Source organism: Convolutriloba macropyga, chromosome 1 (assembly GCF_964194025.1).
Source record: "Convolutriloba macropyga chromosome 1, txConMacr16.3, whole genome shotgun sequence".
NCBI lineage: Eukaryota > Metazoa > Xenacoelomorpha > Acoela > Convolutidae > Convolutriloba > Convolutriloba macropyga.
In genome coordinates this window covers 40,643,266-40,665,354 of record NC_134468.1, presented here as the reverse complement: position 1 = coordinate 40,665,354, position 22,089 = coordinate 40,643,266, and the positions used below count along the sequence as shown (strand labels likewise).

General features: G+C 38.9%; 1 protein-coding gene across 1 annotated transcript in view; it reads right to left on the bottom strand.

Annotated features, from left to right (window-relative positions):
- Positions 1–21,650, bottom strand: part of LOC142340773 (uncharacterized) — a 59,981-nt gene extending 38,331 nt beyond the window's left edge. Inside the window, exons 1-4 of the mRNA XM_075391516.1 lie at positions 21,580–21,650; positions 11,017–11,280; positions 3,120–4,081; positions 1,946–2,815 (exon numbers count right to left, since the gene is read on the bottom strand). Coding sequence (XP_075247631.1) covers positions 1,946–2,815; positions 3,120–4,081; positions 11,017–11,280; positions 21,580–21,650 — 2,167 coding nt within the window. The remainder of the gene's footprint in view (positions 1–1,945; positions 2,816–3,119; positions 4,082–11,016; positions 11,281–21,579) is intronic.
- Positions 21,651–22,089: the final 439 nt, after the last annotated feature.

Sequence of the window (22,089 nt, the reverse complement as noted above, 5' to 3'; positions counted from 1 at the left end):
TTCCTTTGGAAGTATAAATAATTCTATTTAATTACTTCCTTTTGTAATTGTTGGCATTCATGGCTTTGGAAACCATTTTTTGTCTACTTGTTACCTAGTTTCATTGTTGAGAGTTTACATAAAACATTATTGGTGTTCGAAGAAGATGCAATTAAATAATTTTTGAGGGCCAAAGTATGGCTTTACGGCTTCGAAAGCGTTTTCTGACGAGTTTTTTTAAATTGATTTTTTGTTTGTTGTCTATTTATTGTTCTTTTTGTAACCGCATGAAAAATTGAATACCGACAGTTCTTAATTACCTTTTAAAGATGCATCGTTAATCGTAAACCTATGGGATATGTTAGTTGATTTCTGATGGTTTTCATTGCTTTGAAATTAATTTTTTGTAAAAAACAAGCGAATTTTTCAACTTTACTGTTTTTGTTCTTTATTGTCTAATTGTTATCAAGCCTTATTATGGACTGGTCCCATATCTCTTCGGGTGAATCACAAGTTATTGTGATTAGTTTCAGTTTTATCTGACGCTTTTTTTGTCCTTGTTATCATGTTTTGTTTTTTAAGACGGACATAAAGTTTCGATGTAATTAATGTTTGTTGTTGTTGTTTGATTTTGCTGTTCGTCATGATTCGCTTAATATTGGGATATATCATCAATCTAATGCATCATGTTTTTCTCCACTGAGTTATTTGCTTTGGAGACTATTTTTTCGTTCATACACAAAATTTTTTGAAAAATACTTCAATTTTTGGGTTTCTCTATCTGTTCCTCATTTGGTAGACAATTATGCCAAAATTGTGGTTGAGCGGGGTCGGAACCTTATGTGCAATCGCACTTTACTGAGCCTCCTTGTCTTGTATATAGCTGCGTAGAATTGTATTTCACCTGGGATTCAGAAGATGGTTCAGTGTGAGAAGATTCAGAATTGGTTCACAAGATTCAGAATCTTCTTTTTACGATCCATCTGAATTCCGCGATAAAATAATGATTCAGATATTTAGTGCTTAGTTATCTTTAATTAGTACTGATATACCATGACACTTAGGTCTGGAATGTGGACCTTTGCGGTCTCAAACCCACATCTCAAACCCACATCTCAAACCCACATCTCAGACCCACATCTCAATCCCACATCTCAAACCCACATCTCAAACCCACATCTCAAACCCACATCTCAAACCCACATCTCAAACCCACATCTCAAACCCACATCTCAAACCCACATCTCAAACCCACATCTCAAACCCACATCTCAAACCCACATCTCAAACCCACATCTCAAACCCACATCTTTGTCCAACACTTTTTACTACATGAATAGTATTTGTTAGACCCCGGGTCGATGTGTCCACATATAATCCACCGTTATTAAACGAGAATAAGGGTGTAAAGCAATTCCCACACATTATTTTACACCTCTCATTAAATTCATGAACAATTTACGCCCATTCTTACATCCCTTTACCCCCATTTCAGCCCCACTCTAACATGGTCAGGGGTAATTTCTTAGAAGTCCTGTTATCGCAGCCCACTCTTACATCATTGCAGTACATTACAGCCTTTTTTTTCATCTGAACTGTGGTCGGGGGGAGGGGATAATCACGATTGTGGCCAAGGGGTAATTCTTCAGAAGTCTTCAATTGCAGCCCCACTCTTACATTTTACTCCTGTACAATTCACCACTCCCTCCACCCCACACTTCACTTTACCCCTACGACAAATTACCCCCAAAAATCATACAAAATATGATAAATTTAGGGAGGACATTTGAACCGGGTAGTGCAACAGAGGTCAACTATTGATTGACGTGTCACAATTTTTTTAATGCGTTTTCGAAAAGTATCGAGAAGCTTTAGAATACTCTGAAAAATGAGAATTTTCTCTCCGACCTCCCGATATGTGTAAAATGAAAAAATCTAATGCAGATTGGGCGAATTTGCAGCATACCTTCAATTATGTCATTCTCCTTCATTACTGAAGCATCATCGGGCATTGACATGTGTCTGCTTGGATTACTTGTCTCCAAATCTGCAAACCCTCTTTCGGGGGTCACACTTCGGCCCAACTCGGGCTCTGAAAAGTTGTCCTTTTTCTCACTTGTGTAACTTCCTTTGGTTGTTTCGCCCTGTAGTATACCGTACTTAGTTCTGCGCTCACCAGAACGTGATTTGCTCCTTTCGGCTGTATCGTAAAATGGAGATTTGTGTCCGGTTGCATGATAGTTATTTGGCGATAGTTGAGTTTGGTTTTGATATCGTTTGAGCTGGTTGGGTGGCGACCAGGCTTGGGACGCGCGAGAATTGGTGGAAGCCGCGCCTCCTGGCGAGCGGCTGTTAGAAATGGGTTCAGCCTTCATTTTTCGGTTTCTCTGATGGCGATCGACACTTGCGTAGAAGTCAAGTGAAGGTGATCGTCTCGATACCGAGTGAGCCCTCACTCGTTTCTGCCCAGCTTTTGGATCTCGCCCTCGGGTTGTCATGTACGTTTCGGATCGTCGTGGAATTAGTTTGTTCCTTTGCGCTTCTTTTCCCTTTTTCATGAAGAACGCCTCCCCCATTGACAATTTACGGCGTCCCCTGCCTGGAGAATGGGTTCTCTGACTCGCCCAGTTTGATTCAGATGGAGCTCTATTCGACCATGGAGAGTTCTTTTGCCCAGAATCGGGGATCGTCTTAATGGAGGACAAATGGTCCTCGCCGGTTAGCGCTCTGTTCCTATGATCAATTTGATTCACAGAATCAGTAAGATGAAGGAACTCGGTGTCACTTTGAGGCATTGTCTGATTGTATGCATCAGGATCCAGAAGTCCTTCGGGGTCTGCTTCCTTTTTAGAGGAAATATGCTAGAGACCAGTTTGAGTGTGACCTATACAGCTAAACATTTTTCACAACGATAATATTATATAAGAGTTACTACTTGAATGGCTTGTGTATTCCAATAAGGAGTGTGATAAAGTGCAAATTTTGTCTCGCAAATAATTGCAAAATGCAATGCACGTATATTTTTTATAGATAGATTTATATTTGTAATTATTTGCAAATTTTCGTCATCGAAGTCCATTTTCGTAATTTTACTCATCGAATAAAGAAGTTTACGGGGAGGTCAAGGAAACAGATGTGACCTTCGTTGTCGTAGATACCAAGTAACTCTCGGTTCCTTCCCGAATCATGTGACTTGTACGACTTCACTGCCGAAGACATTCGTGATCGCTGTCTCTCTTCATTAGTTCCACTTTTGGTGTGTGATGCGCCAACATTCACGCCGGCTTCCGAAAATGCCGATTTTGTTGGTTCCTGTAATGTGCCATCAGGCATGATGGATACTGTTGGTGTTGCTATTTTTGAAGGCGAGATTGTGTTTTGAGAACTAATTGTTGTTTTGGGCTTCACGGTCGCTATTTCATCATACAGTGGTCTGTCATCATCATCGATTCTAGATCCACTAAATGTCGGAGTTTCTTCTATTCTTGGAACTCTGGTTTCTTGGCTTTTCTTCGACTGACTTTCCTGTTTGGCAGTCTTTGTGTCAGGTGTTGTAAGACTAACTATCGTTTCAAGCGGTTTAGTTTTCAAGTCAACTCCATGAATGCTTACTGATGCCTTGGAGGTCATACCGTCGTTTTCAGAGAAGGATAGCTCAGATAAACTCCCATTCTCTTCCTCTTTTGTTTCTTCTAAATCCGAAGGCGTCATGTCAGTTGTTGTTATATCCGTTCTGTGGATTTTTGGAATCATGTGACTTTCTAGAGTTGTCGTTTCGCCCAAATTTTTGGAATGATCAGTGAGGAATTGAGATGACTCTTCCCTCTTGGGAGAAGGGGGAGAAAGTGGCGGAGGGGGAATTGTGGGCGGAGGAGGGCGCTTCTTTTGCCGTTTTGACTTAACAGGAAGAATTATGGGCCTTGGTTTATCTTTATTTGCTTGTTTCCACTGTTCAATGACGGATGGGGAGACATTCCGGTTGATGATGATATTTGGTGGGTCAGTGAAAACTATTTTTTCCTCTGCGTCGATCAAGCCTCCAAATGATGAGCGAGACCCATAGTCAAGAGAAGCATGAGCACTTGAGCTCCGTCGAGATCTACTGTTCAATACATCTGCTTTTGGTTATAGTTATTTCTGACATTTGCTTTTTTTGTGGAAAATTGAAAAGAATTTATTAGAGCATAAGGCAGAACGTTGGAAGTACCAAAAACCATTATTTTTTTCTAAAGAACTGGAAGCTTTGGAGCAATTAAAATTTTAATTTTATATTAAATTATATAGTTTCCCAAATTTCAAGGAGCAGAACAGGCAAATTTGAATGGAAAGTTGCAGATTCAAAAAGGAGAAAACCTATAGATTATTTGACCTTTTTAAATGTTAGCCATTAATTTGTTTATTAACTTAGTGAAGTTGGAATTTGGAATGTCTCAAATAGATCTTAACTTCTGAGATATTGAGAACTATTCAGAATTAGTCCACCGAAGAAAAAACGAGAACTGAATTAAGCGATTGCTGCAAAATATGTACTGGAACAAAGGTGCAATAAAGAATGTAACTTGTAAGAATGTCATAATAAGCAATTGTTTCTGTCGCAAACATTTAGAGTTTTTGAGCACTTTGTTCACTGATTGCTGAAATTAGAACAATTTTCCCCATAGTGATTTAAGTGGCGTTGAAACCTTTTTCATTGGAGGCTATTCGATATTTAGTGGTTATCTATGCTTGATGTCGGTATTTCCCCTCTCCAATGACCAGCTCAGCAAAAACAATTTAAAGATCCGAACTTTTGCCGACTTATGGATTTAAACAAATTGGATGAAATCATGGTCCTAAATTATTTATTTACTTTGATAGTTTTTCACTTTCTTTAATTTTTACTCCATTTTGTGCATGATTATATTATTAAGACCACCTAACTGATATAACTAATATTTTAAGTAAAGTTGGTACTCCGAAGTCACATTTGAATATCTTATTGGTATTGTTTTCATAAAATTGAAGTTTGTAATCGTTTGGAAAGCATTTTCACATTTCCTTTCTGAAGTTTTTCTACGATTTGTTTCGCCGGTGGGGAGAAATTGACTCAACTCGTTGGACTTTTGTGATTGTTCTTTATGCTTATTATTATATTACAGTCAGTGCTACCCACACTCTTCTGTTTCATTCTTCAGCAAATTTTTTTTTCTGTTTCAATTCAAAATTTTTCAAAAGTTTGGTTGACAAAATTTTTGTCTGCGAGAAATTGCCAAATTTGCGACCTATTTAAGACCTTTTAATCGGTTTTTATTTGATTAATTGAAACAAAACGCGAGTCATAGTACAAATTTTCAATTTTTATGAGTTTTCTCAGAATTCTAATGTCAATTTGTTTTGTGTTTTTCTTGCATACAAATAATCAAAATTTATCTTTGTTTAAGCAGCTAGCTTATATGTTTTCTTAAACTATTATGAAAAAAATCAAAACTTAAAGTCGAAAAACAACAAAAAAAACTTTAAAATAAAAATCAGCCTTATGTATTTTCTAGATGTCAATTTCATTACTTAAATCTTAGAAAGAATTCTATGTCTTGTTCTAAAATGCAAACGGTCATAATGAACTCTGATCCCTGTACTTTGTATACTATTTACTCAAAAACGGCAATTATAAACATAACCGACTAACGTCGGTCAAATTGCTCTCAAACGACCAACGAGGGGTTGGCTTCGTCAGTACCTAGCCACTGTTTAGTGGGATTAGTTTTAGCTTGATTGAAGGGGCCTGATATTAGGGTAATAGACGATGACATCATGCCACATAACAGCCCCTGATGTGCGGCATCAACAAAAGAGTTAAGGAGAGAGAAAGAGTGTGCGAGATTAAACGTGAGCGAGAAAAAGAAGGAAAGAAACGCCAGCCAAAACAAAGAGAGATTGAGAGAGAGCTAGGAATTTTTTCCATGATGAGATGCGACTCTAAAACTTAAAACTGAAAGTGCAAAATTCAAAAGAAAAGTTTCCACATTTCGCATTAGAGAAAATGTTTAAAAACCTTTTTTTTGTCTCTGGATATTTGTCATGTAACCCAAGACTTTAAAAAGCTTCTTTGGTCAGTAAATATTGTTAAACTCAGAAAAGGACAAAAATATTCAAAAATTTTAAAAACAATTGCAAATTTTAAAAACAATTGCAAATTTTAAAATCTTGCTAAAATTCGTAATATTAATATCTTCAGAAAAAACCATTCAACTGTCTCAAGATACTGTCCAGTATGCCTATTTCAAGCTTTAAGCAGTTTCATTGGCTCATAAAGATCCATACACTCCGAACATGATAAAAAAATTTCAAAAATTTTTTAAAATTAAATTTACCAAAAAATTGCTAAAACTCGAGTCATTAAGATAATGATAACCATTCCACTAACACTACAAACTAAGCAACGGATTAGTATCAAACCTCAAAGGAGGTTTCTTGGCACTTGAGGCTAGAAAAACCTTAAGAAATGACAAACAATTTCAAAAAACATGAAGGTTGCTAAAAATTTTTCAAAAAAATGCTAAAACTCGTTAAGTGTTAAAATCCTTAAAAACACTCCATTGCATCTAGAAACTATACAAAAAATTGTTTTCAAACTCTAGAGGAGGTTCCTTGGCTCTTGAGGCTAGATAAACCTATAAAATGACAAAAACTATCAAAAAACTTGAAAAAGTTTTATAAATCAAATCGATAAAATTTGTGATATTAATAAGTTAAACACCTTTCCATTGCCACTAAAAACATTGCAGCTACCTATTATCAGACCTTTAAGCAGATTTTCTAAACCCTGAGGCTGAAATACTTTGAAAAATTACAAAAAATGTAAAAGAAATTCAAAAAAGCTATTTTTTTTCAAAAAAATGTTAAAAATCTTGATGTTAAAATCTTGAAAAAATTCCATTACGTCTAGAAACTTTACAGTAACCTAATATGAAACCCTAGAGGAGGCTCCTTGGCTCTTGAGGCTGGATAAACCTAAAAAACCACAAAATTTTTCAAAACCTTGAAAAAATTTGACAGTTTTTCCAAAAAATTGCAAAATTTCGCAATGTTGAAATGCTGAAACCATTCTATTACCACTAAAAACTGTGCGGTAACCTATTATCAAAACATAGAGTGCGTTCTTTGACATCTAAGATTGATAAAACTCAAAGAAATGACAAAAATTTTCAAAAAGCTTGAAAAAAATAGTGAACATTTGTAAAATTTGCGTGTTTTTAGCGAGCGCTTGTTCGTCAGTGGCTAGCATCTAGGGGGTGGCAACAGTTGGGTGGGGATCAAAAGTGCAGTGGGGGGGTGGGGGGCAATAGTGGGGGGTCAACAGTTGGGGGGGGTCTTCAACATCCAAGAACCACTCTTCACACCATAAGTTGTCTCCAAAACAGTTTGAGCTGAAACAGAGCTGAAAGGCTCTAACTTAATGCCCGCTGGGCGCTACCTGTTTATCTCGTTTTGGAGGACGGAAAGTCAAAAGCGTCAGACGAAAAATCGGTTAAGCAAAAACTCGCATAAAAAAAGACCGACAGGACTAATATAATTGCTACAAAACTTCGTTTGAGAGCAATTAAAATGAAACTATTTCTTTGGGCTGCAAAGCTTCCAGAACTGACCTTTTAACCTTAAATTCTTGTCGTTCCATCGTCTTTGGAAGTTTTAATAGTTTTAATAGTAATAGTAAACTTGGCCTCGGAACTCAATCATGTTTTTCAATCGGAATCTTAAATCACTTTTTATTTTGTCTCATACTCAAAAGGTCAAAAATTAAACATAGCTCATCAAAACGTAGCGTAAAGAATGTAATTTCACTTCTTTACTTTGATATTTTTGTTTTTGATTTTTTCTTGTTATTAATTAACTCTCCGTGACTTTAGTGCTTTCAATGTATGATTTTAGATATTGAAAACACTAAAGAACTGCCAAAAACTGCTGTGTAAAAACACTAAACTGTCAAGATTTCTTGAATGAATATTTTTTTTAAAAAATGAAAAGAAGCGATGAATGCTATTTTGATGTCCATTTTCCAAACAAACCAAAAGAAAAAAGCTGTCGCACAATTACAAAACATAATTTTACATAATTCTACCATTAAACTACCGTTCAAGTAATATCTAATCATACATTGAAAACACTAAAGACACGGAGAGCTAATTAATAACAAAAAAAATTCAAAAACAAAAAAAATCAAAGAGAATTGAAAATACATTTTTTATCAAGTCCTATGAATATCCCTGATAAGAAACCTATGCCAGCCAAAAACCGTGAACTAAAAACACCGAAGGCTAAACAAACCATAATTTCACCACTTCGGAGAAGAGAGAGAGAGAGAAGGAGAGAGAGAGAGAGAGAAAGAGAGAGAGAGAGAGAGAGAGAGAGAGAGGAGAGAGAGAGAGAGAGAGAGAGAGAGAGAGAGAGAGAGAGAGAGAGAGAGAGCGGAGAACAAAAAAAAACATGAAAAAGTGTATAGAAAAATTATAATACTTACATAAAATTGTTGTTCTTGTTGTACCCAAAGACCATTTTCACGCAAGGTCGCAGCCAGTAAATGGTTTAAGACTTTTTTGAGTTGTTTAATCCCAAAAAGCGAAATGAAGACGAATTGATGAAAACATTTCTGACTTGAGTTTTAATGTATTTAAATTAATTTTTTTCATTAAAAATGCTCCATGTTGCAACCGACAAAGAACCTAAGGTAAAGCCTTTTGTTAAACACAAAAATTACAAACACAAAATTTGTTAAACACAAATTTACAAAAATGGCTTGTTATATAAGCTACATACCAAAGATTGAACAAGAAATCTCAAAAAATCATCTGAAGATTTGCAATTTAATAAAATACAGACGGTTCTTTTATCAATGTCCTATTAACAATTATTGCAGTGCTAATGTCAAACTAATAGCCCATTCAAAGAGTAGAAGAGGTTGAGAAGAGATTAAATAGGTAAAATGCTCCGAAAACACGCATAATGACAAGAAAATTTGGACAAGAAAAAAAAATGGAAAACAATGGAAGCAATTAAAATATTCCCGTTAAAAACACCAATAGCGAAAACAGACTACTCGTATAAAGTTTACTGCAAAAACTCTTAAAACAAGCAAAGTCTTTACTGCAATAACATTAGCTAATAAAACTAAATTAATAAAACTAAAACTAAATTATAGAACTAAATCATGGTTGTGGCTAAGGAGTTTACCTAATTAAACAGAAATTTAAACAGATTTGGGATAAATTTCAAATAATTTCAGTTGAAGAACAACCTCGTTTAAACAATTATTCCTATCAAATGCCGTAACAATTTTTAACAAGCAATTCGATTGAACAATTCATGAATTTTTTAACCGTTTAATGATTCGCAGGTTCAATCTCAAACCAGGAATATCTATAGCAAAAACAAATCAAACTTATTTTCAGATAGAAAATTGGAAAATAATTTCTGTAGAATTTTGTTTGACGGGTGTAAACCGGACATACCAATGACTTTTTGCCCTTGTAATGACAAAAAAAATCTTACCCGGAAATGTTTTTAAATATTTTTTTGTTTTTTCGGGCTAGGATTTTTTCATATTTGTCAGCTTCCCACCGCTTCAATTTGTTTCACTTTCTTATTTTTTCATAAATACACTATTGCCAGCCGTGTTGTTCATAGGATCCGGTTTTTTATTTTTCCTTTTGGTACAATTGAGACTGAGCCTAAAAACAACAGCTTTGGAGCGTATGTCTGCAGAAAACTCTCTATGAAAATCCTTGTATACAGAAATAGAGCCCGCAAGAGGCTTGAAAATTAGTAATGGAATAATCTTAGCGGTCTGATTATAAAACTAACATATCAAACTAGATAGATGTTTTGATTTACCGGCAAAAATTTAATTAGAATTTCTTTTCTGCTGGGCATCTTCGGTTTATAATGATAAGTAGTTTTGAATTGTAAGCTGTGTTAAGGAATTTTAAATTTTGTGCCAGCTCTGGCATTTCCAATATGTTCGCTGAACGTGTTCTGCTTGAGACAAAAATTAGTATCAACAACAAACTCTTGGAAATGGATAAATCAATTGGAAAACAATCAACTATTTCAAAATTCAACTTTCAAACTTTTTGGCAACAAAAAACTATGGCAGACGTAAAAAAAAATTATTATAGAAATTATTTCAAAAGTTTCATACATAAATAATTGAAATTTTTTTTCTGAAGTCAAACATATCGGTGGTTTAATATAACTGTAAAATTAAGCATGCAAAATTTTAACTTTGAAATTCAAATTGATCATACAAAAGATTTCGTGTCTTTTTAAAGGTTTAATAACACAGATTGAAGTGTGCAAGATTTTTTGTAAAATTTTTGTTTCTGACGAAAACATCTCCAAACAAACTAAGAAAAAACTCTTCTTCCCCTTTAAAACGTTTTCTTTACTTAATTTTTAAAACTGAAACACTTCTACTTTTAGATACATTAGAGATTGAGCCGGAGAAACAAAACAAAATTTTGAAATGCTAACAATGTGCACAGATTGTTCCCTATGAAGCTCCGTAGGTAGGCACATCAATCTAATTTGATGTTTCAGCTGGACAAAAAACAAAACCATCACTTTTTGTATTTATTAACCGAGGTATTTGAAGAGAAACATGGATTTTATGTCAGGATTTCCCAGCAACTTTTTCCCAGCAGCTCAATTTTTTGCAATAACCTTTTTGGAACAGCCGTGCGTTTCAGCCCTAAGTATTAATTTCTTTTCAGCTGAAAAGAAACAATTTTGCTTTAATTCATAATAACTTGGATATACAGTTAGTGAGGTACATGGAAAGAGAAGAAAAATCAAGCTCATGCAAAGAAGAAAATTTTTTTCTGAAAAATCTGAAAATTAGTATTCACAGGAATAAGCTACTTTTTCTATCAAATGCTTCTATCTGTTGTTTGTAAGATTTTTACAACTTTCAAATCTCCGTATTTTGATTGGAAAAAATGTACTTCTATTTTTGAAAGTTTATGCGCTGGACATTACCGATTTTCCTAGTTTCATATTATTTACAAAGTGAATATTAATTTTTTTTCGTTAGTAGCATAAAGCAGATGTGAATGAATTAAGCGGCAGTTGTTCCTAGGAGTAGCAGCCATCACTTGTTGCAGAATGCGACTGTCATCCTCAGATACCATGTCAAGAATCATTTTGTCACCGAATCCTCCTCCTCCTGATGAGGAGATGTAGTCATACTGGTGGTGGGAGGAATTCCGTCCCATCCTCCGTTTGCGTAACTCACGACTTCCATTGCTTGATACGTCGTATGTGCTGGGCCTGATCATTAAATACAAAAACATTTATTGTGACTGATTGAAATGAAGAGTAAGGTGAAAAAGTCAGCATCTAGCAGAACCGTTTTCTCGGTTGGCAGTTCCATTTTTAGGGGGAAAGTATCTATTCATAATAGTTGATGCTAAAAAATCATCAAATCTTCTTAACGATTGCCTCCTCTTTGTTACCTAGTAGAGAATAGAGCCATCTCTCCTTTAATCTACACTCAGTGTTAAATTACATAATACTCGAGATTAGCACATAATCCTACTGTTCATGTAAGCTCTGATTGGCCAATAAATTGCTTGCTTGAATGTTTTTTATAGAAATAAACCCTTTTTCCAAAAGAGGAGGCAATTTTTGGAAAGATCCAAAATATTTCAATGGCAGGGAGCAAATGTTATAGGGAGAAAATTGAAGATTTAAAAGTACATTGCATATAGGCTTGCAACGCGCATTATAGATTTCACAAAATTTGTCATTAGATAACTGTTCGCTGTTTCTTTTCGAATATCGATAATGTGAAGTGGCTTGTTTGAGGGCACTTGTTTTGCGAGACTTTGCAATAGTTCACACGGCAACCTTGCAGAAACTTCATACGAAGATCTGCAAATAAACTATTTGTAACTAAACTATTCAAACAATTTCTCTCGTGTCTAACAAACAATTTCTCTCGTGTCTAACAATTTCATAGAGTACGTTTGATAGGGCCTTTCGCGAGGTGTTCAAAATGATCTACAGGGTATAATACACTAGGAAAAGAACACTCACGCGCACGCACGCACTTACGCACGCACGCACGCACGCACGCACGCACGCACACACACACACACACACACACACACACACACACACACACACAAACACACACACACATACACACACACGCACTTACACACACACACACACACACACACACACACACACACACACACACACACACACACACACACACACACAAACACACACACACACACACACACAATCACACACACGCACTTACACACACGCACACACACACACGCACGCACGCACGCACATGCACTCACACACGCGCACACAAGCACACACACGCGCACACACACACCCGCACGAACACGCATACACGCACAAACGCAAACACACGCATGTACACGCACACACATATAAGAACAGACAAACAAAGACACACACCCACATGCACACACTCAAACACAACAAAAACACAGACACACACAAACAGACACACGCAAACAGACATACAAACACACAAACACTTACTCACAAACACACACACACAATCAAACACCCACACAGACACAAACGAAAATACACAAACAAACACGCAGACACAGGAAAACAAAAACACACACACACACAGGCAAAGGCACGCAAACGCACACGCATACCCGTAAACAAACACACACCCACAAACACAAGCAAACAAACACACACACACACAGACTTTCACACACTCACACACAAAGAAACACATACAGATAGACACACAAACGAATAGACACACACTCAAACACACACACACACAGACAGACACACACAAACACACAAACAAACACAAGCACGCACACCAACACACACACACAAACAAACACGAACACACAGGCACACACACATGCACACACACACACACACACACCCACACACACATACTCACTCACAAACAAAAACGTGCAAACAAACACACGCAAGCACACACACACGCACACACACACACGCACGCACGGACGCACATGCACTCACACACGCGCACACAGGCACACACACGCGCACACACACACCCGCACGAACACGCACACACGCACAAACGCATACACACGCATGTACACGCACACACACATATAAGAACAGACAAACAAAGACACACACCCACATGCACACACTCAAACACAACAAAAACACAGACACACACGCAAACAGACATACAAACACACAAACACTTACTCACAAACACACACACACAATCAAACACACACTTAAACACAAACGCACACACACAAACAGACACACGCACACCCACATACGCGTGCAATCATAAACATACATAGACGTACACAAAAACGTACACAAACAATCACGCACCCACACAGACACAAACGAAAATACACAAACAAACACGCAAACACAGGAAAACAAAAACACACACACACGCAAATGCACGCAAACGCACACACATACCCGTAAACAAACACACACACACAAACACAAGCAAACAAACACACACACACAGACTTTCACACACTCACACACACAGAAACACATACAGATAGACACACAAACGAATAGACACACACTCAAACACACACACACAGACACACACAAACACACAAACAAACACAAGCACGCACACCAACACACACACACAAACAAACACGAACACACAGGCACACACACATGCACACACACACACACACACACACACACACACACACACACCCACACACATACTCACTCACAAACAAAAACACGCAAACAAACACACGCAAGCACACACACGCGCACGCAAAGGTGCGCAAACAAACACGCACATTTAGAAACACATACATACACACACAAAAACGCACAAACACACACAAACAAGCAAACACACACTTACAAGCAAGCACACACATACACACAAACAAACCCAAACACACATATACAAACACACTCACACGCACAGTGGAACACAAACACAAACAAAAATGCACACAAACACACTCAAACCCACAAAGACGACCATAAACACGTACACGCACACACAAACAAATACGCACACACACAGACACAAAACCAAATACACAAACAAACACACACACACGCCCGAAAACAAACACACACACACACAAACGCAGACAATTTAGTGTGAGCAAACTTAAACACATAGACTCACACAAACACACAAAACACACAAACAATCAAACAAACACACACACAAACAATTATAGATATACATACACAAACAAGCACAAAGAAACACACACAGACACACAAACAAACACACAGATAAGCAAATACACACACGCACACATCCACAAACAAAAAAAACACACACACGCATAAGAAAACACACCAACACACGCAAAGGCAAGCACTTACGAGCGCAAACAGACACACACACTTACTCATCTACACGCGCACAAACACATGCACAGACAGACACAATCCTACACACACCCATATATATACACACACAAACAAACACACACACTCAAACACATACACGCAAACAAAAACAAAGAGACACACACACGCACACACACACACACGCGCGAAATCAAACACACACGCATAGACAAACAAACACAAACGCACAAACACGCACAAACAAAATCAAACACACACACACAATTGCACACACGCGTACACGCACACTCACACGCACACACACATACACGAGCACATACACACACACACCTTCAAGCACACACATACTCACTCACAAACAAACACAAGCAAACAAACACACGCAGACACAAACACAAATACACAAACAAACACACACACACGCCCGAAAACCATTACACACACAAACGCACACACTTCAGTGTGAGCAAACTTAAACACATAGACTTGCAAACACACACAAATACACACACAAACAGTTATAGATATACAAACACAAAAAAGCACAGACGAACACACACACACACATACACACATCCAAACAAACACACATAAACAAATACACACACGCACACACTCACACACACACACACACACACGCACACGCACACACACACACACCCACACACACACACACAAACACACACACACGCACGCACGCACGCACATGCACTCACACACGCGCACACAAGCACACACACGCGCACACACACACCCGCACGAACACGCACACACGCACAAACGCAAACACACGCATGTACACGCACACACATATAAGAACAGACAAACAAAGACACACACCCACATGCATACACTCAAACACAACAAAAACACAGACACACACACAAATAGACACACGCAAACAGACATACAAACACACAAACACTTACTCACAAACACACACACACAATCAAACACACACGTAAACACAAACGCACACACACAAACAGACACACGCACACCCACATACGCGTGCAATCATAAACACACATAGACTTACACAAAAACGTACACAAACAATCACGCACCCACACAGACACAAACGAAAATACACAAACAAACACGCAAACACAGGAAAACAAAAACACACACACACACACGCAAAGGCACGCAAACGCACACACATACCCGTAAACAAACACACACACACAAACACAAGCAAACAAACACACACACACAGACTTTCACACACTCACACACACAGAAACACATACAGATAGACACACAAACGAATAGACACACACTCAAACACACACACACAGACAAACACAAGCACGCACACCAACACACACACACAAACAAACACAAGCACGCACACCAACACACACACACACAAACAAACACGAACACACAGGCACACACACATGCACACACACACACTTACACCCACACACACATACTCACTCACAAACAAAAACACGCAAACAAACACACGCAAGCACACACACGCGCACGCAAAGGTGCGCAAACAAACACGCACTTTTAGAAACACATACATACACACAAAAACGCACAAACACACACAAACAAGCAAACACACACTTACAAGCAAGCACACACATACACACAAACAAACCCAAACACACATATACAAACACACTCACACGCACAGTGGAACACAAACACAAACAAAAATGCACACAAACACACTCAGACCCACAAAGACGACCATAAACACGTACACGCACACACAAACAAATACGCACACACAGAGACACAAAAACAAATACACAAACAAACACACACACACACGCCCGAAAACAAACACACACATACAAACGCACACAATTTAGTTTGAGCAAACTTAAACACATAGACTTACACAAACACACAAAACACACAAACAATCAAACAAACACACACACAGACAATTATAGATATACATACACAAACAAGCACAAAGAAACACACACACACAACACACACAAACAAACACACAGATAAGCAAATACACACACGCACACATCCACACACAAAAAAAAACACACACATGCATAAGAAAACACACCAACACACGCAAAGGCAAGCACTTACGAGCGCAAACAGACACACACACACTTACTCGTCTACACGCGCACAAACACATGCACAGACAGACACAATCCTACACACACACCCATATATATGCACACACAAACAAACACACACACTCAAACACATACACGCAAACAAAAACAAAGAGACACACACACACGCACACACACACGCGCGAAATCAAACACACACGCATAGACAAACAAACACAAACGCACAAACACGCACAAACAAAATCAAACACACACACAATTGCACACACGCGTACACGCACACTCACACGCACACACACATACACGAGCACATACACACACACACCTTCAAGCACACACATACTCACTCACAAACAAACACACGCAAACAAACACACGCAGACACAAACACAAATACACAAACAAACACACACACACGCCCGAAAACCATTACACACACAAACGCACACACTTCAGTGTGAGCAAACTTAAACACATAGACTTGCAAACACACACAAATACACACACAAACAGTTATAGATATACAAACACAAAAATGCACAGACGAACACACACACACACATCCAAACAAACACACATAAACAAATACACACACGCCACACTCACACACAACAAACACAAACACGCATAAACAGCCACAGACACACAAACACACACAGAGAGACACACACATGCAAACACACACACACAAAAACACACCAACACGTGCAAAGGCATGCAAATACGAGCGCAAACAGACACACTTACAAACACATAGACAAGCGCACATACACATGCACAGAGAGACACAAACCTACACACACACACACGCATATATATATATATATATATATATATATATATATATATATATATATATACAAACAAACACGCACACACAAACACATACACGCAACCAAAAACAAAGAGCCACACACACACACACGCGAACACATACAAGCGCAATCAAACACACACACACAGACAAAAAACACAAACGCACAAACACTCACGAACACAATCAAACACACACAAACACAATTGCACACATACACGTACACGCACAATCACACGCGCGCACACACACACACACACGCGCACATACACACACACACAAACACACAAATACATACACGCAAACGCACACACGCAAGCACGCACGCATACACGCACACAAGCACACACACGCGTACACACGCGCAGACACACCCGCACGCACGAACACGAACACACACACAAACACATACACACGCACGTACAAGCACGCAAACAAACAAACACACAAGAAAATACACACACATGCACAAGCTCAAACACAACAATCACAAAGAAACACACACACAGACACATACAAACAGACACACACAAACAGAAATACGAATACACAAACACAAGCACTCACGAACACACACACAATCAAACACACACTTAAACACACGCACACCCACATACGCGTGCAAACACAAACACGCATAGACTCTCACAAACACGTACACGCACAAACAAACAAACACCAACCAACACAGACACACACAAATATTAAAAAAAAACACACACACAGGAAAACAAAAACACTTACACGCAAACGCACATATACATCCCTAAATAAACACGCACTCACGCAACACAGAGACACAAATACGAAAACAAAAAAGACACACAAACAAACACACACACATACTCACTCACAAACAAACACACGCAAACAAACACACGCAGGCACACACACGAACACGCAAAAAGGCGCACACAAACACGCACATATAGAAAGACACACACACACAAATACGCACACACACAAAATTAAACACACACAAACAAGCACACACATACATGCAAACCAGCCTAAACACATATACACACACTCAAACACAAATACATAAACAAAAAGGCACACAAACACAGGCACACACCAAAGACGCACACAAACACGTACACGCACACACACACACAAACAAGCACACACACAGACACAACACAAATACATAAACAAACACACATACACACAAAATTAAACACACACAAACACACACACATGTGTGTGAACAAACATACAAACAAACACACACTCACAGAGATACACACATGCACACAGACGCACATAGGAGCGCAAACAGACACACACATAGACGCATATACGCGCACATAAACATGCACAGACAGACACAAACCTACACACACACACACACTTATACACACAAATAAACACACACACACCCACACACACACACACGCAAATAAACGCAGAGACACAAATACACTCACGCACACACATATGCGCGCAATCAAACACACACACAGACACACACACAGATGCACACACACGCAAAAACAGGCACAAACACAATCAAACACACGCAATTGAACAAACACACAAACACGCACACACAACTTCTAATACACACACACATAGACACAGACTTACACTGTCATACGCACAAAGAAACACACACCCACACAAACCCGTTAACAAACACACTCATAGACACACACAGAAACGTAAGATATCAAAAACACACACAATTGCACACAGACACATGCACAAACACACACAAATGAACACCCACACACACACACAAAAACATGCACACATTCACACACAGACAAACACACAGATAGACACACACATTTAGACACACAAAGAAACATACCCAATAACACACAAACAAACACACGGACGCAAATAAACACACACACACAAACACAAAAAAACAAGAACACACACGCTCACACACAGACACCCACATGCACACACCCACACCCACTCACACACACACGCAAACAAACTAACGCAGGCACACACACAAAAACACAGACAAACGCACACGCATGCGCGCGCAATTAAACACGCACAATTAGAAACACACATACATACACACACAAATACGCAGACACACAAACAAGCGCACACAGACATACAAATGAACCCAAACACGCATATACATACACTAACCAGCACATTCAAACGTAGGCACACCAAAATAGACGCACACAAACACGCACACACACACACAGAGATACAAACACAAATACGCAAACAAACACACACACACACAGATACAGACACAAATACGCAAACAAACACACACGAAATCAAACACAAACACAAGCAAACACGCCCACATAAGGGTGAACTAACTTACACACATAGACTCACACAAACACACACACACACATGCACTCACTCACGCACAGATAAACACACACAGATAAACACACAAACAAATAGACACACACTCAAACACACACACACAAACACACAAATACACACACACACACACACAAACTCACACAAAACAAACACACACGTGCATAAACAGACACAGACACGCAAACATACACACACAAACACGCGCCCGCAAACAGAGACACGCCACACACACGCGCACAAGCAAACGCACACACGCGAGCAAAAGCACGCAGATACAAGCGCGAACAGACACACATACATGGACAGACACACACGCACATACAAATGCGCAGACAGACACAAACCTACACACACATACACACAAAGAAACACACAAACAGACTAAAACACACAAAGACACACACACACACACGCACAAAAACGCGCGCACACACACACACACAATCGCACACACACCCACACACATGCTTACAAACAGTCAAACACACACACACACATAGACACAAACATACACACAATCATACCGAAACACAGACAAAAACACACACATACACACAAAAACGCACACACACAAACAAACACACAGACACAAACGCGCAAACACACGCCACAAACACGCATAAACACCAAAAAACACACACATAAAGACACAAACAATTACACACTCACAAGCACAAACAATTACGCACCGCATACACATAATCAAACAGACAGACACAAATTCACAAACAAACACACACACGCACAAACACACATACAGAAAGGAACACAAACACACACACACACATGAACATAAACGCACAAACAAACACATACAAACACACACACACACACCTTCACACATTCAATGAAAAACACACGCGCAAACACATACACATACATACGTTCACACACACACACTCTCACACTCACACACACAAAAACCTACATGGAAATATGTGCGCACGCATAGACATAAACACTTAGCAAAGCACGCACACGCACACACATACGCGCGCAAATAAACACACACACACACACACGCAATCAAACACACAAACACGCGCACATACAAATGCACGCATAAACACGCACACACCCAATCAAACACACAAAAACACACACATCGACACAACCATATACACATTCATACGCACAAACAAACACACAAACACACACACACACGCATTCAAAAAAACACACGCACACAAGCGCAAACAAATACACATACCGACACACGCTCACACACACGCGCGTGCACACACACTAACACTCAAACAAACACACACATAGACACACAAACAAACAAACACACACTCAAACAAACACACATACATACACGCACACACACACACACACACACACACACACACACACAAACACCTACTTTGAAATATGTGCGCATGCATAGACATAAACACACAGCCAAGCACGCACACACACAGAGAGAGAGACACATTTACGCACACACAAAAACACACACATAGAGACACACAGATGGAAACACACAAAACCACACACGCATGTGAGAGAACGCCAGTTTTACATAGACAAATTACAGTACTGGGTAAGTCTAAATTCAAGCCTTACAAGTCTGGCAAGTCTTAGCCAAGACTTGCAAAACACTTGAAAATTGATTCCCAAGTAAAAGCCAACTTTTCAAATTTTTTCGAATGAAAAATTTGAATTCCGAAAAAGTTTTCAACCTGCCACGTTTTTGCATTAATTTTTATGCACTTTCCAGCGGCCCCTGAAAACTAATACCAACTGATACCAACTGGCACCAATTTTTGGGCTATTTTTTGTTTCTGGCTAGCTCTTGTTTCTGGACCTATTTTCAACTAATTGTGGCGTTTCCGGACCTATTTTGGACTTGCCAAGTCTTAGATCAGACTTGGATTCAGACTGCCAAGTGCAAAAAGTGACATGATCATAGCGACTTGACATTCTGAATCAGTAATGAAATCACACTTCAAATAGGACTTGCCCACTATATACTGAAATCTCCGAGACCATTGTTTAGTGTATATGATTTCTTGATTGTCGTGCGCGCCTTTTTCTCACCAGTCATCAGCGTTCCAGGAGGATGTGACCATGGAAGCAGTGCCCCCGTGGAAGCAGAAGTGTGATTTCATTCTGAATCAGTAATGAAATCACACTTCAAATAGGACTTGCCCACTATATACTGAAATCTCCGAGACCATTGTTTAGTGTATATGATTTCTTGATTGTCGTGCGCGCCTTTTTCTCACCAGTCATCAGCGTTCCAGGAGGATGTGACCATGGAAGCAGTGCCCCCGTGGATGCTGTCCATAATGTCAGTGAAATGGGTGGAGTTAGATGCCATACTTCTGGACCCCCCACCAGACACAATCCCACTGGCACTGGCTGTGGCCATGCTACTTTCAGAGTGTCACCTCTCCACACTCAGGTATATATGCCCAGCATCTTCTCCATCCTCGTCTGCCTCGTCATTCTTGACCCTGCAACGCATGTATCCATTGGTCATAAATAGCTGACTCAAATAAATAATAAACAACAATCCATTTAGTTGCACTACAGTTTCTAAATACC